General features: G+C 34.1%; 2 protein-coding genes across 2 annotated transcripts in view; both read right to left on the minus strand.

Annotated features, from left to right (window-relative positions):
- LOC148599987 (acid phosphatase type 7-like) overlaps nucleotides 1–1595 on the minus strand; it is a 55082-nt gene extending 53487 nt beyond the window's left edge. Inside the window, exon 1 of the mRNA XM_088557555.1 lies at nucleotides 1029–1595. The gene's annotated coding sequence lies outside the window, so the exon portion shown is untranslated. The remainder of the gene's footprint in view (nucleotides 1–1028) is intronic.
- A 15593-nt stretch (nucleotides 1596–17188) lies between these two features.
- On the minus strand, nucleotides 17189–23747 carry LOC148599988 (microfibril-associated glycoprotein 4-like). The gene is made up of 5 exons (XM_088557450.1): nucleotides 23395–23747; nucleotides 22613–22740; nucleotides 20826–20922; nucleotides 19034–19198; nucleotides 17189–17516 (listed from the first exon to the last, which is right to left on the minus strand). Exons 1-5 carry the CDS (start codon nucleotides 23666–23668, stop codon nucleotides 17266–17268), a joined length of 915 nt encoding a protein of 304 aa, XP_088413576.1. The 5' UTR covers nucleotides 23669–23747; the 3' UTR covers nucleotides 17189–17265.
- Between the last annotated feature and the right edge of the window lie 1224 nt (nucleotides 23748–24971).

The following is a 24971-nucleotide window of genomic DNA, read 5'->3' on the forward strand; positions in this document are numbered from 1 at the left end:
TCATTAAACGGAGGAACAATATCATCACAGTCCAACCTTAGAAATAAGATCATTAAACGGAGGAAGAATATCATCACAGTCCAACCCTAGAAATAAGATCATTAAACGGAGGAAGAATATCATCACAGTCCAACCCTAGAAATAAGATCATTAAACGGAGGAAGAATATCATCACAGTCCAACCTTAGAAATAAGATCATTAAACGGAGGAAGAATATCATCACAGTCCAACCCTAGAAATAAGATCATTAAACGGAGGAAGAATATCATAACAGTCCAACCTTAGAAATAAGATCATTAAACGGAGGAACAATATCATCACAGTCCAACCCTAGAAATAAGATCATTAAACGGAGGAACAATATCATCACAGTCCAACCCTAGAAATAAGATCATTAAACGGAGGAACAATATCATCACAGTCCAACCTTAGAAATAAGATCATTAAACGGAGGAACAATATCATCACAGTCCAACCCTAGAAATAAGATCATTAAACGGAGGAAGAATATCATCACAGTCCAACCCTAGAAATAAGATCATTAAATCTTAATCAAAATATAAACAAACAGTAGTATGTTTGTAAGGTCTACTCGAAAAAAAATCATAAAAAAAACAACAAAGTTCTCTTTAAGAAGGGAAAGAAAAATCATCACATCTTCAAAGTCCTACCTAAGAAATGAAATCATTACATGCAAATCAAAATAAGAACGACTAGTGGCATTTCTGTGAAGTCTAATCATAAAATACCGAAGTCCTATCTTAGAAAATTAGAATATTACATCCAATAAGATAATAGAAGATTAATAACTTTTCTGTGAAGTCTTATCATAAAATACCGAAGTCTTACCTTAGAAAATTAGGATATTATACCCAATGGAAATATAAAAAATTAGTGGCATTTCTGTGAAGTCTTATCATTAAATACCTAAGTCTTACCTTACAAAATTAGAATATTACATCCAAGGAAAATATAAAAGATTAGTGGCATTTCTGTGAAGTCTTATCATAAAATACTGAAGTCCTACCTTAGAAAATTAGAACATTACATCCAATCAAAGTACTAAAGCGAAGAAGTATCTCTTTGTACTATCTTTCAAATGATGTAATCACGTGATGTAATCATCTCGTAGAGAAAGCTACAGAAGAGAAAACAATCGAACTATCATGTGTGTTGTGATAATATTTGACGGGGAACTATAAATATACAACATTGCCAAATTAAATCTATATGTTCCATGGTACATCAATAACATATTTTGTTATTATTGTGTCTTGCTGGTGAAGTCATTTGAGACTAACGATCTAGGTACAGATGAAAAGGGGAAGATCTGGTATACCGTGAAACCTGTATAAAACGAATTCATTTTTTACTATAAAATGTTTGTTTATGAAGGTGAAAAAAATAAATCAAATTGATTAAATAAAATTGATTTAGATGGACTTTGTAAACAAAAAACCAAGAAAAACAAAAACAAAATACAAAACAAAACAAAACAAAAACGAAAATAAAAACAATCAAACAGACCAAACCCTGAATAATGTGAAAATCTATTTAAACCAGACACTTTGTAAGTCCTGTTATATCAATTTAAATGTTTCCGAATACCTGTCTAAACCGAACTAAATTGAATTTTATATTCCACAAGGGTTTAGTTTAGAAAGGTTTCAATGTATCTCTGTTACACTGTAATTTATTGTATATTGATGACGTAATAAAGTTACTGATACATATTCGATTGTAACCGGAGCATTTGAAACGTTTACCAACAAGGCTAAATCGGTCTTAGGTTATAACACAATATTGTATTTTAATTTTGTGAAATTCGGGATAGTTCAGCGTTATGGAGCAGCAGCGTCAATTTCGAATCACCTAAGTATTTAAGTCATGCCCCTTAACAACAAACTAAACACAACTAAAAGCGTGCATGTATATTACAAATTGCGCAATCGATTGACAGTATTGACACTGTATTGTGGTGTTATTTTTGTTTTATGGTATTTTGGAACATCCCAAGCTCTCCAAGCTCTTTCCGGGGGCCCCGGTCCTGGCATTCCGTAGACCGATGAGCCTAAGAGATGCCATTTTTTGCGACGTAACTTGCAAAACCGAAAATACCATATACCTTCTCCAGTGCCGATGTGGTATGCAGTACGTTGTCGAAACAGAACAACCTTTCAACAGGCGTATGAATGGTCATCGCAGTGACTACAAATGCAAACCAGACATCCCTCTGAGTCGCCATCTTAGATCTGCCGGACACAACCAGGAGGATCTCCACAACATTGTTGTGACGATCACAGAACATAATAAAAACTGGTCAAAATGTAATAGAGTATCTCGGGAAAGCTTTTGGATGAGGAAATTGCAAACAACTTCTCCAGATGGAATTAACGAGAAAAAATAATGCATTTTTAGGTCTTGGATCTAAGGCTGGTACAGCACTACTTGCTATACATCAATACGCCGTACTACTATATTTTGACTTTATTTTTTTAAATTGTTTTCCACAGTTAATTGCAACTTTGATAAAAAGACCCTCTTTGTTATTTTCATTCAGGCTCCTCATCAGTTGCTTATGTGAGCCTTTGAGAAAGATACAATCACCGACAGCGCACGCGATTCAGCTTCTGAATCTGTTTTGATCTTGAACTTTGTGAGTTTTATGCTCGTTAAGTTTTGTGAGTTTTATGCTCATATAGTTTTATGAGTTTTATGCTGAGGAAGGATATCTGTTATCCGAAATATTCAATTTAAATTTTACCATCTTCTGGTGATGTTAAACATATTTAGACGTTTATTTTATTTATTGTTATGTTTCGCATCGTTTTTAACGATCCATCACCCCGTATGAGTGATTGTTGACTATTATTTAGACGCTTTTATATATATATATTGATTTTAAACGTGAAATGCTATTATTGATGTATTGATAGTATGTCTCAATCATTGCAGCATTACAATAAAATAATCCAAATAATCGGAACAGCACGTTCAAAAGCAACATCTACACAAATAGCAACAATATTAATATCACCAACATAAGCAACAACATCAAGATCAACAACATCAACATCAACATCAACAACAACAACATCAACAACAGCAAATCAACAACATCAACTACAACATCATCGACATCAACAACTACAACACCAATATCAACATCAACATCAACAACATCAACAACATCATTTACAACAATATCAACACCAACAACAATAACAGCATCAATAACAGCAACAACATAAGAAACAACAGCAACAGCAATATCAACAACGCCAACAACTACTCAAATAGCAACAACATTGATATCACCAAAATAAGCAACATCAATATCAACATTATCATTATCAACAGCAACATCACCACAAACAACAATAACAGCATTAATAACAACAACAACAGTAGTAACAACAACATCATCAACAACAAACAAAAACAAAACACAAAACAAAACAGAATTCAAAATCACAACAGAAAACTAGCAGAGGTCATAGGTTTCTGAATGGGAACACGCATAACTTTACTGAATTCTGATTGAAAGAGTAATCAAAGGAACCAAAATTCTAGCGGAAATTAAAAAAAAATGTAATCCAGAAACAATGTCTGGACATGGAAAACAGAGATACACAACAAAGAGCATAACATAACCAAAATAATACATACAAAGTAACAAATTTAAATGATCATCTCAGACTTCACTAAAAACTAGGAGAATGGACTAGTTGCACCGGTGTAGTCTGCTTTTCTAGAAACACCCGCCGAATTGCTCATTATTAAGTCAAGTCCATGGTAGACATAGGAGGAGAGGAAAACTATGACACGTTGAACAAATGAGTTTTTTTATTGTGCAGATGAATACACCGTAAGGATCCACGAGTTAACTATGACGACCAAAAACGTCTGTAGTGATATCTTCAATCTTGTAGCAACATTACCCTGCCCCAGAAGCCCAACTGTAAGAGGTCCAACGCGATAAAAAAAAAGTCTGCGTAGTAACAGCAAGATCTGGCATAACGTATAAATTATGATATGAAAACTCCAAACTCAGGTGCTGCAGGGATGTTGTAACAGATGAAAGGAAAGTTGACAATAAGTAATGAAAAGTCATTTCGTTTGTTGTATAGTTTGGTCAATGGTTTTCTTTTACCATCGATCTCTGAGTGTAGGTAAAGATCAGATGCTGATTGTGCAGTGTCTGTAGTATCCTTTTAAATTATTTCAAGTTCTTTGGGGGTAGAAGCGATGTATCAAATCCTCGAAACTAGGATTGATTAACGATAATATGTCGTCTATATAGCGGAAACTGAGATTAATGGATCTAGCTAAACGATGTTTCTTCTTTTGGATCAGATCAGTTATTAAGTGAGCATCATAGGATTAAAAGAATTGTTCGGCAATTAGAGGAGCACAATTTGATCCCTTTGAAATGCCGTCGGTTTGTTGAAAAACGCGTCCACCTCACTGGACAAATATGTTGTCGATCCAAACCTCAAATATTTTGAAAACATCTTCTTCGGTATATTTGGAAGATGATTTGGAATCAGTTTTTACAAAGCATGAGGAATCTCTCTCAAGAACTGTTTTGGAGTAACAATGGTGTATAATCTTCTTTAAATCGGGATTTAAACTGAGTATTGGAAATATAAATAAAGAGTTGCAAAGTGATAGGTTTTAATGCTTAAAGCTGTTGTATTCTGATAATAATCTTGACATGAGTGTTTCCAGAAGATATTTCGATTTTTTCGGAATCCACATTGAATAAACTACAGGAGTAACAAGAGTCGTTGTAGGACTGGAGACCCTCTTTTGAAAGCTTTGAGTATAGAAGTTAAAAGTTTTGAAAGAGATTTGGTGGTACATTTAGCAGATCCAGCTGCTAGTATGTAGCGTTTTTATGAATTATTGTGTAGTAAGGAATCCAGTATATAGACGGTAGATCACAACCAACGTCTTTGGTAGAGAGACCAAAAGAGGAAGGCACAGATTTATGGTTTTCCTCTACATCTTCTTTGGTAGCAGTGTAGGTCATATTACTGCTATTATTTTCTATGTCTACCTCTGACAATAAAAATTGGATATAATACGTTTTGCAGACAAAACAATGTTGTTGTGGGCTTTGTTTGCTGGTACGACAACACATATATCATGTATAGAAGAAAATGGTTTTGCTGCATTGTGGTATTTGGGAACTGATGTAGCATGGACACTCATTGGTCTACGTAAAACGTTTACACGTTTCAAATTTAAAGACCTCACAGTCATTACCCACTCTGACAGAGAATCAATGTCTTCTTGTTTTCATTTTATTATTTGTCTTGCGTAGTTCTTCACGACATCCAGAAGAAGTTTAAATATACAATTCAAATTTATAGAGCGTGGTTCGCGGTACTCGGGACAGAAAGCGCCTTTCGGAGAAATTCCATTCCGATGTGTTTTAAATCTCCCGTAATAACGTGACCGGAAGGACCACATTTCAATGGAGAGTTTTTGCAAGAACAGTCAAGTGGTTTAGCTTTGAAGTCCTTAATCTCGAGGTTCTGCAATAACCTTTTGATGTGAAAACATGTAAGCATGTAAACTACCCAATTCTATTTTTGTTATTGAGTTACTTTATACGTCTATCCACATTGAAAACATAACAGTTTCTATTGTATTTCAGTGTCATTTGCAGAGTGGTGTCCTTTAATTTTGAATTCTTTGGTACACTCCTTATAATTTTGTAATTTATATCACCTATAAACAGGGATTTTATAAGAAAACTACATTAAAATTACAGTTAGCTATAACATTTTAGACAACATATCAAAAGTAAAAACATGTAGGCTTTCCAATCTTGGATCACATGTAGGCTTTCCAACCTTGGATCAGATTAGGCTTTTCCAACCTTGATTCACCTGTAGGCTTTCGCCCCGTGCAGGTCCGGGTGTTAAAAGAATAGGCCTGCAGCAGCGCTAAGCTTGTCGTAAAAGGCGACTAAATAGTGCTCAGAACTCTAGCCGGGGGCTAGGCGCTCTGCCCAAAGAGCAACTGGGATGTGTGCCCCAGGTGGTGGAATGGGGTACCCCTGGCATGTAACATGCTGGGGTTGTCAGGCTATAATACGGAAAACCTGACCGCAAACCATAGTGTTGCACCGTGTTGGGAAAGATGTCACGTTCCTAGCACGTTAAAGAACCCTGCTGTGGTATTCGATAGGAGTAGGAATCTTTGCGCTGCGCCACAGGAGGCTAAATTGCCCAACCTTATCCATCCCCCCTTTTTCTAGTGGCAATCAAAACTTGTCGACCTTGTTATCCTTGTGTCCCATCCTTTTTTTCATTTCACCATCATTTCATTTTCATTTAATCATCCTTTTCATGTTCGCCGTCTGAATATGGCTGAAATATTGCTGCTCGGACGTTAAACCCCAACACACAAACAAACAAACATGTAGGCTTTCCAACCTTGGATCAGATTAGGCTTTTTTCCTACCTTGGATCACATGTAGGCTTTTCCAACCTTGGATCACATGATTCATATCTGGAAAACTAAAGTAGAAAACGGGTTGGTCCATTTCAATGTAAACAATATGCGATTTATTTTTCTTCCATATTGTGGTGTCTGTATAAGAGAGTAATCAAGGGAACCAAGGTTATAACGGTAATCAAAAGAATGTAATCCAGGGACAAAGACCAGACATGGAAAACAGACATACACAACAAAGAACATAAAGTAACTAAAATCATACATACAAAGTAACAAAAGTACAATGGTAGGGTAAGCGTCCTCTGCTTTTCTAGAAACACCCGCCGAGTTGCTCATAACGTCAAGTCCGGGGTAGACAAACGAGGAAAGGAAAACTGTGACCCGTTGAATAAATCAGTTCTCATGGTGCTGATGGATACCCCATAACGATCCACGAGTTCATGACAACGATCATAAAACTTCTGTAGTGATGACTTCAATCTTGTAGCAACATAACCCTGCTCCAGAAGTCTATTTGTTAGAGTTCTAGCGCGATACAAAAAGTCTGCGTAGTTTCGGCAAGCTCTGGCATAACATATGAGTTGTGATATGAACACTCCATACGCAGGAGCCGAAGGGAAGTTGCCACAGATGAAAGGAAAGTTGACAATTCTGAATGAAAAGTCATCATCTTTATTGTAAAGTTTGGTCAATAGTTTTCCTTTACCATCAATTTCTAAGTGTAGGTCAAGATATGAGGCTGACTTCACAGTGTCTGTAGTATCCTTTATCTCAAGTTCTTTTGGGTAGATGCGATGTATCAAATCCCCGAAATTAGGATTGTTTAAAGATAATACGTCATCTATATAGCGGAAACTGAGATTGAAGGATCTAGCCAAACGATATTCTTTCTTTCTGATCAGATCAGCTATAAAGTCAGCCTCATAAGAGTGAAGGAATAGGTCAGAAAGTAAAGGAGCACAATTTGTTCCCATTGGAATGCCGACCGTTTGTTGAAAGACACGTCCACCACACTGGACAAACATGTTGTCGATTAAAAATTCCAGTATTTTGTAGACATCTTCCTCTGTATATTTGGAAGATGATTTGGAATAATTTCTTACAAAGTATGAGAAATCTCAACCAAGAACTATATATTTGTATCTAGGTGTACCATTTTTTTTGGAAAAACAACGATGTTTAATGTTTTTAAGTCGGGATTTCAACTGAGTATGGGGAATAGAAGTATACAGTGTTGAAAAATCATAGGTTTTAATGCTATTATATTCAGATAATAGTCTTAAACTGATTGTCTCCAAAAGATCTTTCGAATTTTTCAGGATCCACATTGAATTAATACCACTACGGGAGTAACAAGTATTGTGGTAAGACTGTAGACCCTCTTTGACAGTTGTGAGTATAGAAGTTAAAAGTTTTGAAAGAGGTTTGGTGGTACATTTTGCAGATCATGCTATGAAACGTTGTTTGTATGGATTCTTGTGAAGTTTAGGAATCCAGTACATAGACGGTAAATCACAATCATCGTCCTTGGTAGAGAGACCAAATGAGGATAGCACAGATTTATGGTTTTCCATAATCTCTTTTTTTGGAGAGAGGTTTAGCAGTGTAGGTCTTATCATTGCTATTATTTTCTACGTCTACCTCTGATAATAAATATTGGATATAAAACGTTTTGCAGACAAAAACAATGTTGTTTTGGGCTTTGTCTGCTAGTACGACTACATATCTGTCATGTATTGTAGACAATGTTTTTGCTACATCGGGGTCTTTGAAAACTGATGTAGCCTTGGCACTCATTGACCTACTATAATAATAGAATTATATTCACCTTTCTGTAGTCTTAGCTGCACACTGGTATGTCGGGGGCAAGCTCAGGACGTCTGTTCGGTACAGCTGATCTGGTAGAACTCTCTCACTCAGCTTTTACTCATTCGTAACGTGAACTTCCGGTCAGCCAGAAACCGGTTTCCACCACACTACACTATCATACCCTTTATTTATCATGCCTAGAACATGTTCTCGACGACAATTTGACAGTTTTGGTTTGATTATTTTTTAATGATAAACATCCAAATATACAACATATCATAATCATCTGTTGCTAAAATCATATGACATTTACATGTGTTCACTAGTGTAAGTTACATTATTATCAACATGTGTTCACTAATGTAAGTCACATTATTATCAACATGTGTTCACTAGTGTAAGTCACATTATTATCAACATGTGTTCGCTAGTGTAAGTCACAATTTATCAACACGTGTTCACTAGTGTAAGTCACATTATTATCAACATGTGTTCACTAGTGTAAGTCACATTATTATCATATAACTCGTATGTACATTTTGGCTTGCTAACATCTTTTTTTTTTGTGAAGCAGAGATCTAACAGTGTTTATTTCAAGAATAGACTTAGTTGAGTGAAACAACATTGACAGATTGCTGTTTTTTTTTTGTACATGCAAGTTTTGAATTTTATCTATTTTTTCTGATTCTTTGAACGATTGTGCTTAATGATTTGTTAGGCGTCAAAAGTGAATGCATTTCCTTTGAACATCACTTTTTGCACATTAAGTGGCAAATCATCGACATAAGCAATATAAATGCTCTTATAGAAAATGAAGTATTTTTTATTGATTTTCAGTCATTGAATAACAGAATTATTACTACAATTAGTCGAAAACAGACCACTTAATGTTTTATTGACACGAGGTGTATCTGAATTTCAGGAATCGCCATATCAATAAAAATAGATTGACAGAGAACAGTAACCAGAGATCCTTTAAAAAAATCATAAGAGTAAATTAGTCGTAAGTTATGACGTCATAGTAAATAAAAGTGTTGTGACGTCATAACTTAGGACTAATTTTACTTTACGAATTTTTGTGAAAAGGGCCACTGGTCCATGCTCTCAATGATTAATAGAGTCGATATTGCTCGTTTAATACTGTTGCTACAAGATTGAAGTCATCACTACAGAAGTTGCACGGTCGTCATCATGAACTCGTGGATCGTTATGGTGTATCCATCTGCACCATGAAAACTGATTTATTCAATGGGTCATAGTTTTCCTTTCTTCGTTCATCTACCCCGGACATGACTTTTCATGAGCCACTCCGCGGGTGTTTCTAGAAAAGCAGAGGACACTTACCCTACCGGTGCACCTGGTCCATACTCCCAGTTTTTAGTGGAGTCCGAGTTGTTCATTTGCTCTTGTTACTGTGTATGTATGATTTTAGTAACTTTATGTTTTTTGTTGTGTATGTCTGTTTTCCATGTCTGGTCTTTGTTCCTGGATTACATTCTTTTGATTACCGTTATAACCTTGGTTCCCTTGATTACTCTTTCAAAGTGTTACATGGTTATTTTATGTTCTTTTTTGTATATTGTGTTTCTTTTGCCGGTCTAGTCTACACTTGTAATACGTTATTTTGATTTCCGGTCGATTCTTGGTTCCCTTAATTACCTTTCCATAGTCTATGATACTTTAACAAGCAGAAGTTAAAGGAACTGATCGGAAATATCTTCACTTCTTTTAGATTCGAGTTATCATAGATCGTACAATATTTCAAGTTTTCCGAGGCGGAACAATATTGTTTGAACCTTTTGCATTGGCTACACCCATAAAAAAGCTTCAGCTTTGAAATAGAGGTAGTTTTTTTAATAAAGTTTCCCATTAAAGGCCTCTAATTATATTCAGAGAAGAAGGTGGTTTTAGTTTGTTCGTATTCACTTGCAAAATGTAAAAGGGATATATTCGTTTGTACTAGATTTAGACCCTGTTACTGATAAAAAATATCTTAAAAGATTTATTAACATATTTGTAACACTTGTTCTTCTGTGGCCCCGTGCAAGCCCGGGTGTTAAAAGAATATCCCTGCAGCAGAGCTAAGCTTTTCGTAAAAGGCGACTAAATAGTGTTCAGAAACATAGCCGGGGGCTAGGCGCTCTGCCCACAAAGCAACTGGGATGTGAGCCCCAGGTGGTGGAATGGGGTACCCCTGGCGTGTTACATGCTGGGGTTGTCAGGCTATAATATGGAAAACCTGATCGCAAACCATAGTGGCGCACCGTGTTTGGAAAGATGTCACGTTCCTCGCACGTTAAAGAACCCTACTGTGGTATTCGATAGGAGTAGGAACCTTATAGCTGAAATATTGCTGCTCGGACGTTAAACCCCAACAATCATATTCTTCTTTGTAACTTGTCGAAACCAAACCTGATTAACTAAAAAACCTGTTTAGACCAGACCTTGTTTTGCATTCTCTTGATTACTTTTCCTTGATTACTCTTTCTTGATGTCAATTTAAATGTATTTTGTACCCAACACATGTCTAAATTTAACGAATTTTTTAAGTCGAGAAAACGAGGGGAAATCCCCTGAACAAGCGATCATCGGGAAGAATAAATTGAACAATTCGAAATAAGTAAAAAAGGACAGAAAGAAAATTGAATACGACAAACCAGGCTAAACTGGTTGGTGAACTTAGGTGCTCCGGGAGGAGTTCTGGCTAGTTGCATTTTTTTCAAGCACCATATGAAACTTGTGTAAACCGAGCTGCTCTGGACCTTAATACATTGGAATGATTCAGACAGGTGTTTAAGGATGTAGACATAGGGTAAGGGATACACCTCTTACAAATCATTGGAACGTTTGTATGCGGCATTTTACACCAATCTTATGTAAGAGTAATGAAAGGGAACCAAAGTTATAGCGGTAATCAAAAGAATGCAACCCAGGGACAAAGACCAGACACGGAAAACAGAAATACACAACGAAGAACATAAAGTAACTAAAATCATACATACAAAGCAACAAAACAAATGAGCAACTCGGACTCCACTAAAAACTTGGAGCATGGACCAGGTGCACCGGTAGGGTAAGCTTCCTCTGCTTTTCTAGAAACACACGCGGAGTTGCTCATAAAAAGCATCTAATTAACTTGAATTGATTTTATTCTGCTTTAAACGAAAGCTTGAGAGGCTTTTGTGAAATTGAATATGATACAACCATATAATTGATTTTAAGAGTTATATCCCTTACCCTAGGTCTACCTCCTTAACTAACTGAATTTAAGACACATTAAAATATGTATAAAGGAACTTTGAAAAAAGTGTCTGGTTTAGATGGTTTTTGGGTTTTCCGGGTTCGGTTTCCACATAGGATTATTCAGAGTTTGGTTTAAACATGTGTTCGGATTATCCTGGGCCAAGAAAGGTGTTCGGACTATTCATGATTCGGTTTCGACAGGTGTTTGAGTTATTACGGGTTCATTTTGACAGGTTTCACTGTAACGTATGACGTAAATATGAAACAGTTGGGAATTTTGTTATTCGACTTTCTTTATGTAAGGATATATGAAGTCATGCTCTGCTTATTAGAGCTGGAGCTTTTTGTACTTATTTACATTTTACATGTTGATATTTACCGCTATGATGTCTCGGAATATCTAGAATATGCGAGACTTTCTATTGCATACACTGATTGTCTTCTTTAAAAGTACACACAATCACTTCCGAAATGCATACATAATTGTACAATGTACGCTCTGTCGGATATGCTTCACTCCCGACAGAAAGATTTCGAGCAAATTATGTCTCAGAGCACAAAATCTATATGCCGTTGCTAACACATGCATGTTTCAGAGATTTACAATAGATACAATTAGACGAATCACTATTATCGAAAAAAGTACATAATATATCCCAGACAACTCCTGACATGGTCAGTCAAATTCTGACAGAATTTCATCAGTAAATCTTTGGTTTGTGTCTGATGTACTTGTTACGTAACACGGAAGTTATTTAGTGAGAAACATTTCTGTATAATAATATCACAGTGATATCTGTCTTAATCGAATTTCTTTTGACCTTTTAGGTGTTAGACCTAGGGTAAGGGGCACAAATCTAAGAAATCATTGCAACGTTTGTAGTCACCATTTTACATCAATCTCAGATAAGCATCAAAGTAACTTGGACTGATTTCATTTTGTTTCAAATGGACGCTTGAAAGGCGTTTGTGAAATTTGATATGATACAAAGATATCACTGATTTCAAGAGTAATGTCCTTTAAAATCAGTTCAGTTTCGAAAGGTTTTTTCGGTTCACCAAAGTTCAAAATACATCTTTATTGCTATGGCAGAATTAAGCGGGTCTTGTTTTGATAGATAATCAAATTATTCAAGGTTCGGAGTTTGCAGGTTTCACTGAAAGACAAGCTGTCTAGTTGAGGGATTGTGTCTTCATCTATAAAACTTGCCACATTTAAAACACATTTATAACACATTCATAACACTTTTATAACACTTTCATAACACATTTATAACACAGTCATAACACATTTATAACACTTTTATAACACATTTATAACACATTTATAACACAGTCATAACACATTTTAACACATTTATAACACATTTATAACAATTTTATAACACATTTATAACACATTCATAACACTTTTATAACACATTTATAACATTTTTATAACACATTAATAACACATTAATAACACATTAATAACACTTTTATAACACATTTATAACACAGTCATAACACATTTATAACACATTTATAACACAGGCATAACACATTTTTAACACATTTATAACACATTCATAACACTTTTATAACACTTTTATAACACATTTATAACACATGTATAACACATGTATAACACAGTTATATCACATTTATAACACTTTTATAACACATTTATAACACAGTCATAACACATTTATAACACTTTTATAACACATTTATAACATAAACAAACCTCTCTTGCCTTTGTGGCTTTATTATATAATTTTATTTACTATAAGTTTACTGATTTGTTGGATGATTTTAACAAAACAAAAAACAAAAAACGCGTAGAGGTCTTTATAAAATGAGACGGCAGGTGATACGTGCATGTCAAAACCCACTGAATTCAGAAGCATTTATTAACCAAATAACCAGTCTTAGTTTATCATTCGGTAATTGTTGCACTTTCGAGATAAGAATCATTTAGAGTGTACATGAGATTTGCCGTTTGCGTGAGTTATCGTTATTGAATTTGTTTAAAATTGTTGAAATTAGTGGGAAATGAAGGTATGGTTTTCTCCGTATTACAGAATTGAATAAAAGAAATGGATTATTATGGAAATATAGCATATGTAGACCAAAAATAGGCACTAAGTAGCACTCTTACCAAAAATCATGTAAGTATGATTCAGCTGGAAAGCCTAAATATATTTATTTTTGATATTTTGTTTAAAATGTCATAATAAACAGTAATAAACATAAAGCTTTTCATACAACCCTTGTTTTTAGGACATAAACATTAAATAGAATGTTCTCTATATGGAAGGTAACTCTGTAAAGTACTAAAAATACAGTAGAAACTGTTGGATTTCCAATGTGGATTATCTCATAAAAGCAGACAGTTTGGAATGAACAATTATACATTATATCATATAGACATATAAAGCAACTTAATAACAAAAATGAAAATATGTAGCATTTTTATGGGGATTTATCACATCTTACAGTATTTTGCATGATTCTTACAAAGACTACTACTTAAATAGTAATAATATCAACATACACGAACTCCTGACTTACCCGTGCTCTACAAAGAAAGTGCAATTCACACGTTAGACAATGACAGATCAACTGAAAAATATATCTACATCTTATGGTAGAGGTAATGGTATATTGTCTCTATATATCTACATCCTATGGTAGAGGTAATCGTATATTGCCTCTATATATCTACATCTCATGGTAGAGGTAATGGTATATTGCCTCTATATATCTACATCTTATGGTAGAGGTAATGGTATATTGTCTCTATATATCTACATCTTATGGTAGAGGTAATGGTATATTGTCTCTATATATATAGAAGGGGATATTAACAAAATTTAGAATTAGGGATTATCCTTTAAGCAAAACAAAACAAAACAAACAAAAACCAAACAATCAAAACAAAAAAATAAATAATAACCCCCCCCCCCCAAACACACACAAATTATTCAGTTCTGAGAGTAAAGCCAGATTTCGTAGCAAAACGTCGATATATCAAACGAACGAAAAACTTTGAAAATTAATTGGCATTCTTACAGACATATTCGACTGTTACCTTAAGAAAATTGCATGTTTTTTTTTTAGTTTTTTAATCTTAAGTCCACGACTGACGCCTAAAAATCATCCATACTTTCATAGCCCAATTAAATGATGATGAATAACAAAATGTTCTGTAACACATGTTTGAATCGAACATTGAGTAATCTAAAACCTGTGGAATCAGACACTTGTTAAAATATGTTATACTAATTTTAATGTAGTTTAATTAAGTAAACTGATCAGCTACTGGTTTATATGTTGTTTTTTTTTGTTTTCAAATTATGAATGGATTTTATTTACACCGAGCATTACACGCAAGGTTCAGTACATACGTAAAGCCAAGCGGAATAGGTATCAGATAGGTTTACAGAAATAGTTCAGGGAAGTGAATTAAAATTAGAACAAGCCTTTAAATTGAATTAAAATTGATCCAGTTTATTGATCCTGTTTGCTTAACTAATTGTTTTAAATGGACAACTGTTTACCTACCTTATCTCGCCTCTTTCGGGTATCGTTCCGTTATTCAACGACAACGAATGTAAGAAAGAAGCGGAAAATGTAAATTGTAGGCTGTGCCAAACTCATATCCTGATAAAACTGCATGAATACATTTCCTAAAGGTCAGAAGGTCTGGGTCACAATGCTCCTGTTTACCATGCACCTTAAAAAGTGTATAATAGTGTTCCTTGCATAGGAAAAGCCTACAATTCTATTGTACAATGAATGAACCTTGTGTAAACGGAACCCTTTTGGACCTTAAAATATTTCCGTTCAGACAGGTGATTTGTTTACTCATATATACACCATTATGTAAAGAAAAGTGTTCCTGTAATGTTTTGGAAAAAAAAACTTCAGAATAATGACGATATGAAAGATTTTTTTAATTGCCATATATACAGTAAAATTTTGGTGCAAAAAAAATCTGTGTATTTACACGTAGTCACCATGACGTCGTTTTATAAGACCCTCTTTTAAAACAAGCTAAATGGTAGAGGAGTCCCTATATCGTTTAATGGCAATTAATAATATATTTTTAGGCCTTGTAACAACTTTGCAAGTTGAGAGGGAAGGGAGTACATACTGGTGAATTTTTTTCCGACTTGGCTAATACACAAGGTCACGGAAGTCTAACATTGCATTATCAACAAACTCCTGCGATATACGACTGATTTTGGACTTATCGTATTTGTCGACTACGACAGTCGTTCTTTTCCTCACTTACTTACCGCTACAGACAGGCCTTTCGAAATTCTAGGACAATATTCAAATGAAACATCAATTGACAATCGGCTGATATTCACTTAGCATTCACTTTTTCCCCCGATTGAAAGATTTTTGTATTTTTTAGCGGACTGGCTGAAGCGTTTAAAGAATCTGTCCCGGAGAATGACCTCCCCATATTAGATGTTCAACACTTGCTCTTTTTAATCTTTTGACCTTTTAATAGTTTCTCTGCTTTACGTAGCATCAACCACTGAACATGTTTCATTTTAAGACAACATAACAATGACATGGGCTTAAGTACATCAGTTGTAACCAAGATATTATAATTGTAAAGGACGCAACTGAAGACATATATATATATATATATATATATATATATATATATATATATATATATATATAGAGAGAGAGAGAGAGAGAGAGAGAGAGAGAGAGAGAGAGAGAGAGAGGGTCAAGGCACTTTCTATACAGATAACTTCCATTAAATATCTATTACTATCTCGAATTTCGATTCCACTCCATATGTGACGATTTCGAAGCTAAGGAGGCTTTGTTATATCATTAAAGTTAGAGTAGCAGACCAAGCTCCTATAATTATTGTGCTTGTTTGGAAAGGACACTACAGTGACTGTCTAATGATATTTTATTTGGCAATCCACAGTGTTTACTTACACTCCTTGAGACGTTTAGGTTTCCCACACGTACAATTACCAAACGCACGCTTAGGTCTCACTAACTACATCAGGGTCAAATGGCCACCCCTATGGACATGTAGTATAAAAAAACATTGAACCTAGAAATATGCATTGTAAGTACATTATTTGTGTGTATTCTGATCAAAAGTAGTCAAAACAAAGCTGAGAAGGTTCAAAACAAAGCTGAGAAGGTGTACTTTAAAATCATATTTGTAGTTTACTACAAAAGTGCATGAATATTGTTTAAATGTGTGAGTAATTTGCCTCCATACTGTCAGTTAGCAGAAAAGGTAAAAATGTTGATTTTCAGTATTTTTTATTCAAGTAAATTTTGGGAAGAATTTCAACGGTCATTGTACCGTTAGAATTAGAATTATGATTTTTATTATGAATTATAACTTTTGCAATGGTATGCAACTTTAAGGTGTCATTTGTCCTGAGAATTCACAGTGAAACTTTTAAAGTTACTTGTTTAACATGTAAAATAATGGAAACGTTAGAAGTGGTTAGTGAGACCTTCGTACACACCAAACGCACGCTAAACGAATGCTTCCATCGTACGTTTAAACGAACGCTGATATCGTGCTTTGAAACGGGCGCTCCTAGCTTGCTTTTACATGGACGCTTCTTTCGTTCGAATTTTGTTCAAACATTCAGGCGTTGGAAGTTTGAGCTATGAACTATGAGCTATGCTAAATCTAGGTTTTTATTGCTTTGTACATGATTGTTTTTGACTGTATTTCATGCACAAGCATTTGAGTTTTTTTATTGTCGTTTGATCATCATAGCAGTCGATTTTAGTGAATATTTAGATCCCTTCCAAGTACTCCAATTTACACCATCGGCGTATGAAGTATGTTTCCCTCTTAAATACAGTCCGTTTAAGTTACTGGCGTGACATGCACCATACCACCACCCGCCTTTAAATTGTTCAGCACAGTTATTTTTCCATCTATCATTATCCTTGTCTTTCGTTGTAAACTTACTTCCATTTTGGTGCTCCTTTATACAGTCTCCTGAAGTACAAATATAATGCAATTTCGACTGTTTAGATTTAACGAAGAAGTCTACTACTATACATGTTTTGTTTTAGAATTAACGAAGAAGTCTACTACTATACATGTTTTGTTTTAGAATTAACGATGAAGTCTACTACTATACATGTTGTCTTGGTGATCGGTCAAGAGACGAGGACACGGACCTTTGTATAAGCTATTTAGCTTCTTTCCGAATCATACCATGAGTTTGTTTGTTTACAAAAGTGTGTAATGTATCTGCTTGTGCTTATATACATTGTACCTGAATAAATATGTTTAAACTAAGAAACGATCTTTCCTTCAGATATATGACAATATGAAACTTTTGGTTTCAAAACGTCATATTCATACGTCTAAATGTCACACCCACCAAGCAATACATCGTATGCACTTATTGAAGGCAAATGCTTCCGCAGACCTAATAACCGCTTCCTTACTCACAACGTATCTGTCCGCTAAATAATCTTTCTGCTTAGAGTAACAATTTAACAGTGTGTGCATAAAACTAATGGAAGATTCATAAAGATCTTACCGATGAAATGTACAAGGAAACCTTTATTGGACTTAAAAAACTGTCTCGTTTTGACAGGTGTTCGGTTTACCCAGGTTAAACATAATTATAAATTTTAAAATGATTAAGCCTACGAAGTCAAAATCATTGGAAAATCCAGAGAGATCCTTTTCCCGCTAAAATTTCAAATGTTTTATACTAAAAATCGAGCACTCTGACCCACCATTGTTTTCTATACACATTGTTGTAACATAAAATAGAATATTTCATATGCCTTTGATATCCTTGTTATTTTTAAACGGAACAGCGAACATTATCAAATTAAAGAAAGGATTATAAGAATCATGCAAAATATGGTGGAAAGCCTACATATTTTTATTTTTAATATTTCGTTTAAAACACTAAAAAATTATAAACACAAATTACCAGGTGGCTTTTCATATATGACCCTTGTTCATAGAAAGTATCTCTGTTAATGACACTAAAATACATTAGAAACTGCTTAATTTTGAATGTGGAATGAACGGAAAAGCAACAAAATAACTTAATTACAAAAAATAAAATGTGAAGCCTTTTTTTTTGGGGGGGGGAGGGGGGTATCACATATTTCAGAATTTGACTGATTCTGAGAAGACCACTTTTTAATGACAGATATGACGGATATTCTTATTTCAATTGATTAAAGCATATAATAGTTTTATTTCAAATTTTGTCAACTTCCATTTTTATTTCTTTCAAAACTGTATGTATTTTTTCTTAAGTTGTCTTTTATTTTTCTCTTTCAAATTTTCTCATAAATTACATTTTTTTTTAAAACAAACTTTACTTAATTTATTAAAACATAAAATTTATTCATAAATAAAGTGCCCGAGCATTTGTATTTTTAATCCAGTCAAGACTTCAGTGCTCAAATTCAATACTTCTGCCATCCAAATATCATGGATCAATCAATCACTTTTAAAACACGAAGTTGATATGTATTTACCTGCATCCCCGCTATATCCGCTCACTTCGAGTTTAAATCCCTTACTTTCTGGTCCGACTGTAAATGTTCCATATTTGGCAAATCTTTTGTTATGTTCGAAGTCTTCTAAATCAATCCTTAACATGTACGTTCCTTGTGACGTTATTTTGTGGATGTTGTCGTTTCCTGAAATAAACAGATTCTAGTTTGAGATTCTTCTATTATCGTATTTATGCACTCTTGAAGAAGTTAAGTTTTTTGACAGTATTGAACTGAAAAAAAAAAGAAATTAATGTAACTATGTTTGCAATATGAATTGTTACAGAGTTCTTTTTGTCTTTTAACTGACGCGTTATTATTTTTTCTTCGAAACTTGTATTTTATGTTTTGTGATCTCAAATTTACGACCGGCGTTTAATGTGTAGTTTGTGTACTACGTCATGCTCTAGTACGTGATTTCATCAGATGATATCGATGTTACAATATCAACATATCAACACTCATTTGATACAAATCTCGTGTCATGTGTTTAAATATTCGTAACAATTTGAACAAGAGTTATGCGTCCACTCGGCAGCTTGATGACAAATGTAATAAAAAATAGATAACAATTAAAACTTAACAAATTGCAAATGAAGAAAAAACTGCAAGTCGTACTATATAGTCATGTTTGTAAAAAAACAATTAAAATAATTTCGAAATTCAAAAAGATAACAATAACAGTTGTACTAAGATTATTAGTTACACAGTTTAGTAGCACTCCGGCTTCGACTAAAGCAAAATGTGATACATGGTTGGACAGCCTACATATTTTATTTCTGATATTTTGTTGACAATGTCATAGTAAACAGAAATTAACATGTGGTCTTTCATATAACATGTGCTCTTATGAAATAAAAATTATATAGAATGTACAGTGAAATCCAAAATTAAGGGAGATAACTCTGTCAATGACGCTTAAATACAATGGAAACGGTTTGATCTTAAATGTAGATTATTTCCTAAGAGAAGAAAGATTGGAATGAATAATTATATATTTCATCATACAGTCCTATAAAGTAACTTTAAAACAAAAATAAAAATATGTAGCCTTATTTTAGGTGTATCACATTTTACAGAATTTGCATGATTCTTGCAAAGACTACAACTTAATTTTAATACTATTGAAAACATAGATATAGTCATGTTTTTCGGCTACGATGCCCGGTTTCAGAAAGAGATTTTTTTTTAAACCGAGGCCAAATCACCATACTGCCAATGATTCTTTAGCTGGACCTTCCCACTATTCTTCCTTGCTTTAATTTGCTCTTATATTACTACCAGGTGTATTTGAAAATGGATAAAAAACATAAAGACATTGATTCTCTGTCAGAATGATTAAAGGCGGGTGTTTCTAGAAAAGCAGAGGATGCTTACCCTACCAGTAAGCTCCCAGTTTTTAATGGAGTCTGAGTTGCTAATTTTCTTTTGTTACTTTGTATGTATGGTTTTAGTTACTTTGTGTTCTTTGTTGTGTATGTCTGTTTTCCATGTCTGGTCTTTGTCTCTGGCTTACATTCTTTTGATTACCGCTATAAACTTGAATCCCTTGATTACTCTCTAAGACAGTTGACAAAAAATAAATGAATTATGAAAAGTTTTGTACGAGTTGTTTTCATCAAACGTTAAAAAGCCTTAATTTATTGAGTTTAAAACTACAGTTGATATAAATTTAATAAGTCTTTTGTTCCCAATCTTTTCATTAAAAATTTTCTTTGAAAAAGCTGCTTTTGTGGCACTTTTGAGTAGGCTTCATATTTAAACGAAGTCCTACCGAGCCAAAACTCAGAGTTCAAAGGTCCAAATCCGTATTTGTAAGACTCCCAATCTCTAAAGAAATTTACTGTTCCATCTTTGCGTCGCTGAAAAACCTTCAAATAAGAAAACAATATGGTTTTATGATAAACAGTTGTTGTCTTTGTTACTCAATATGATACTTTATGGTCCCAAGGAAATGATATATATAGATAAAATAGGTCTATACAAACTAATATTGATTAATATTATAATGGTATTGCGAGGCTAGCCATATTGGACTGAAGCGTAGCCGAACTCCAATATTTCTAGCCAAGGACCAATAGCTCAGCCTGTATGGAAAACCTTACGCAATTATACCTTTATTGGCTAACTAGTTCAATACGCCAGGCCAATATGAATTTTAACCAGTCAAAAAAGACGTATTGGACAGCTATATCCCGTATTGGCGCACTTTTGTATTTTGTAGTTATTGGCAGTTTTGACTAGTACAAAGGAGAATTGTAACTGTTTTATGATATTTCAATATAAAAGTGAAAGCATTAAATCAACATATTATGACATTATGCACAATGTATTGTAATATATCAATAAGTATTCAATATCAAGGAATGTGAGGAATTATTGACTACCGCTCGAACATTAGCCTAAATATGATCAGAAATGCCAATACAGTACAAAATATAAAAGTTCGCCAAAACCGGATTCAGCCGTCCAGTAGAAGTATTTATACTTGTGGACGCCATTGGCGAAAATGATATATATATTGTTTTTGTACTGAATTCTCCTTCAACCTAAAGATTGATGACGTCAAAATTTAAAATTACATTGTTTCATTGACGTCAACAAATTATTTGGAGACAAATCTGGGGTGATTTCGGCCAGCAAAATTTGACTCAGTCTAATATGGTTATCCTCGGACCAATAACTTAGCCGATACGAAAAACCTTATGCAATAATACTGTATTACAAAATGACGAGTTTAATAATTCCGTATAAGGAGACTTCCGGAATAGAAAAGTTTGGTAAACACATTTTACTTGCAAATTGATTATAATATATAAATTTAATCGGTAATAAATGTAATTATGCAAGAAAAGACGTGAATATCTGATTGAGGTGTACCGGGTTTTTACTTCGCCTCGGTAGTTCTTATCATGACAAAAATGTGTTACATTCACTACATATCTAAATTAACCAGTTTTCACTTCAAGTTTTAAATCATACAGAATATTTTGTGTCGTGCTGATTCACTTTCAATTTATAATGTAAAAACACTGACTTTACTTCTGTTCTTTAAATACCATTCTGCGTAAGAATCATGCAATTGGTAGCATATCATTTTCTTCAAATTGTTTTTATTTGTCTCAAATATATTCAATATATTTAGTGAATAACCGAAAAGCTACTTATATTTATCTCGAAGCACCAGTGACGCAGCTTTTATTCTGCTTATATAGGGAAAAAGTACCCCCCCCCATTTTTCCATAGTCCATTTCAATTAAATTTGACCTATCAATATCTTAAAACAGCAAACGTTACAGACACTTTGGTGGTTATTTCTAGAGTTTATGAGGTATGATACTTAGATAATAAAGTAAATCATCCTTCATGTGCCACTTATACACATGCTGCTTAATTCTTAGACGGTGAAGTACTTAATTATATGTTCTGGGAAAAAGATAACCTCACATGCCAGTAGGTAGCATACTGAATGTTTCGGATGAGGTTTTTGAACTTATAATTATGACAAGACGAAAACATTCGTAAGCCACATGTCATAAAATACGGAACTATTCAACCTACAGTCCATCCGCCTTCATCTGTATCCATTTCACAAAATACCTCGAAACCTTGAGAACCATCAGGATAAATTGTATAAATTCCACTCCGATTTCTTTTATCTAACTCACTACAGTCAGAGAGTCTTGGTGCTGAAAAAAAGACCTAAATTCTTAAAATATATATTACATAAACTTTGTATTTTCCTGATATTTTCTGTAAGAATCAGTCCGTGGGTGCACAATAGAGGAAAAACACATACTTCTTTCCATGAAATCTAAATCGAAATGTTATCTGAAATGCAGAAATGATTGTTTGATAACCCATTAAATTGACAGTATTATTGATGTTTTATGTTTTTTGGTCAGCAGAATTAGCAAAGTACATTATTTGATTGATAATGGTTTAACGTCCTATGGCAGATATTTCATGCATTTCAGAACGAGAACGATTGACCAATCATACAAACCCTGTATTGTACAAACCCGACACGCTAAAGCCAATCGGTCGTAACACATGGCGTAAAAGCAGTGACTACCGTTTTTTAAGTCTTCCTTGCAATTGTGACTCGGTCGGGGTTCGAATCCACGACCTTCTGCACCCGAGGCGATCAGGCTAACTTGAGACCACCGAGTCAGTCCGCGATGGTACATTACATTCAAGTCGGATGTCTTAAACCGTTTCCTTTTAATTACATTTTATAATGATTCAAATAGTCGTATTTTCTAAGTACTTAGTTAGTAGACTAGAATCAAGTTGAAGATGAGGCAACCATAAAACTATTCCCACGCTAAAGTTTTACAAACCTTGTATTGAAGTAAGAAGTTCCGACTTCATTTTATCCATTGCTATGGTTACAGTTTCAAGACTGCTATTCAAAGAAGCAGCAACGTTTTCTTTCACAACTTGGTCTATATAGTCCTTGATAACAGTTTTCATATCAGTCATATCAATATTAGCCGTCAGCGATGCCGCCATTTTATCCACAAGAGGTAACGGAAGACTACTGATATTTCTTACTGTTGCACATGTTGCTACCATTGTGGAGAAAAAAACAGCGAAAGTAAATATCAAAGTCATCCTTATTTCCTTAGATTTGTTGAGAAATTAAACAAATGTATAGTAGTAATGAGTTTGTAATTTGTGAGAAAACACTTGAAAAATATGATATTTGAGAGGATAAGAAATTTTATTGGTTAAAAGTATAATAATTGTGTCATTTGGTAAACTACAGATCTGTATACGTATCTGGCAAGCCAATTCGATACACCATTTTGTGACTCGGTCGGGGTTCCAGGCGAGCAGGCGAGCAGGCTACATTGAGACCACCGAGGCAGTCTACATTTCAGTCGGATGTCTTAAACTGTTTTCTTTATAATTACATCCTTATAATGACTTAGTGGGTTTTTAGTGGAGTCCGAGTTGCTCATTTAATTTTGTGACTTTGTATGTATGATTTTAGCTACTTTGTGTTCTTTGTTGTGTTTGTCTGTTTTCGATGTCCAGGTGCTCTGGAAGGACTTCCTGCTATAGTTTTATTTTCCTCAAGCACATTAGTAAAGGTGTCTAAACCGAGTTCCTCTGGACTTTAATAGACTGGTTTGATTCAGATAGGTGTCGAAAGAGGTAGACCTAGGGTAAGGGACACAATTCTTACAAGTTATTGGAACGTTTGTATTTAGCATTTAACATCAATCTTATAAGCATCAAAGTAACTTGGACTGATTTCATTCTGTTTCAAATTATAGCTTGATAGGCTTTGAAAAATTGAATATGATACATACATACACTCATGATAACTGATTTCATGAGTTATTTCCCTTACTCTATGATCTACCTCCTTGACCGAAGTTAAATAAAAAAATATTGTCACAAATTGGCTTTAAGATGTACGCTATTTACCCTTTTTTCCTTATTAACCGATATGAAAACATGCGCCATGTTGTTAACTGTAAATTATGGACTTAAGAGGCTTACGAGTCTGTACGAAAATCGGTCCTTTGGCACAGAATGAGTTTTATCCCACAGAATTTTTGTTCCAATGTAATGTATATATCATGTAGAATATAGTATAAAATCACCTAACAATGCAAAAAAAAATGCTCAAATTAAAGATTTATTTCCCCATTTTCAATGAATTTCAATATTTTGTATGTAAATTATATCTCTTTAATCGTTGAGGTTAATCAAAAACTTTCAGTTTTGAAAAAGGATGTATTTGTGGTATGGAATGGTTGAATCTTTTTATACAAAATTGTCACGTGCCACCCACTGCCTGGTTGTTGCATGGATTCCCTCTCAATGGAATTCGCCATCATTACTTCCTATCGTTAGTCGAGAAATTATAGAACTTGCTTTCAATTTGTGACAAAGCACTTGTAGT

The sequence above is a fragment of the Perna viridis genome, chromosome 13, assembly GCF_037379345.1.
Source record: "Perna viridis isolate PV_CMFRI_1.1 ecotype Kerala chromosome 13, ASM3737934v1, whole genome shotgun sequence".
Classification (NCBI taxonomy): Eukaryota; Metazoa; Mollusca; class Bivalvia; order Mytilida; family Mytilidae; genus Perna; species Perna viridis.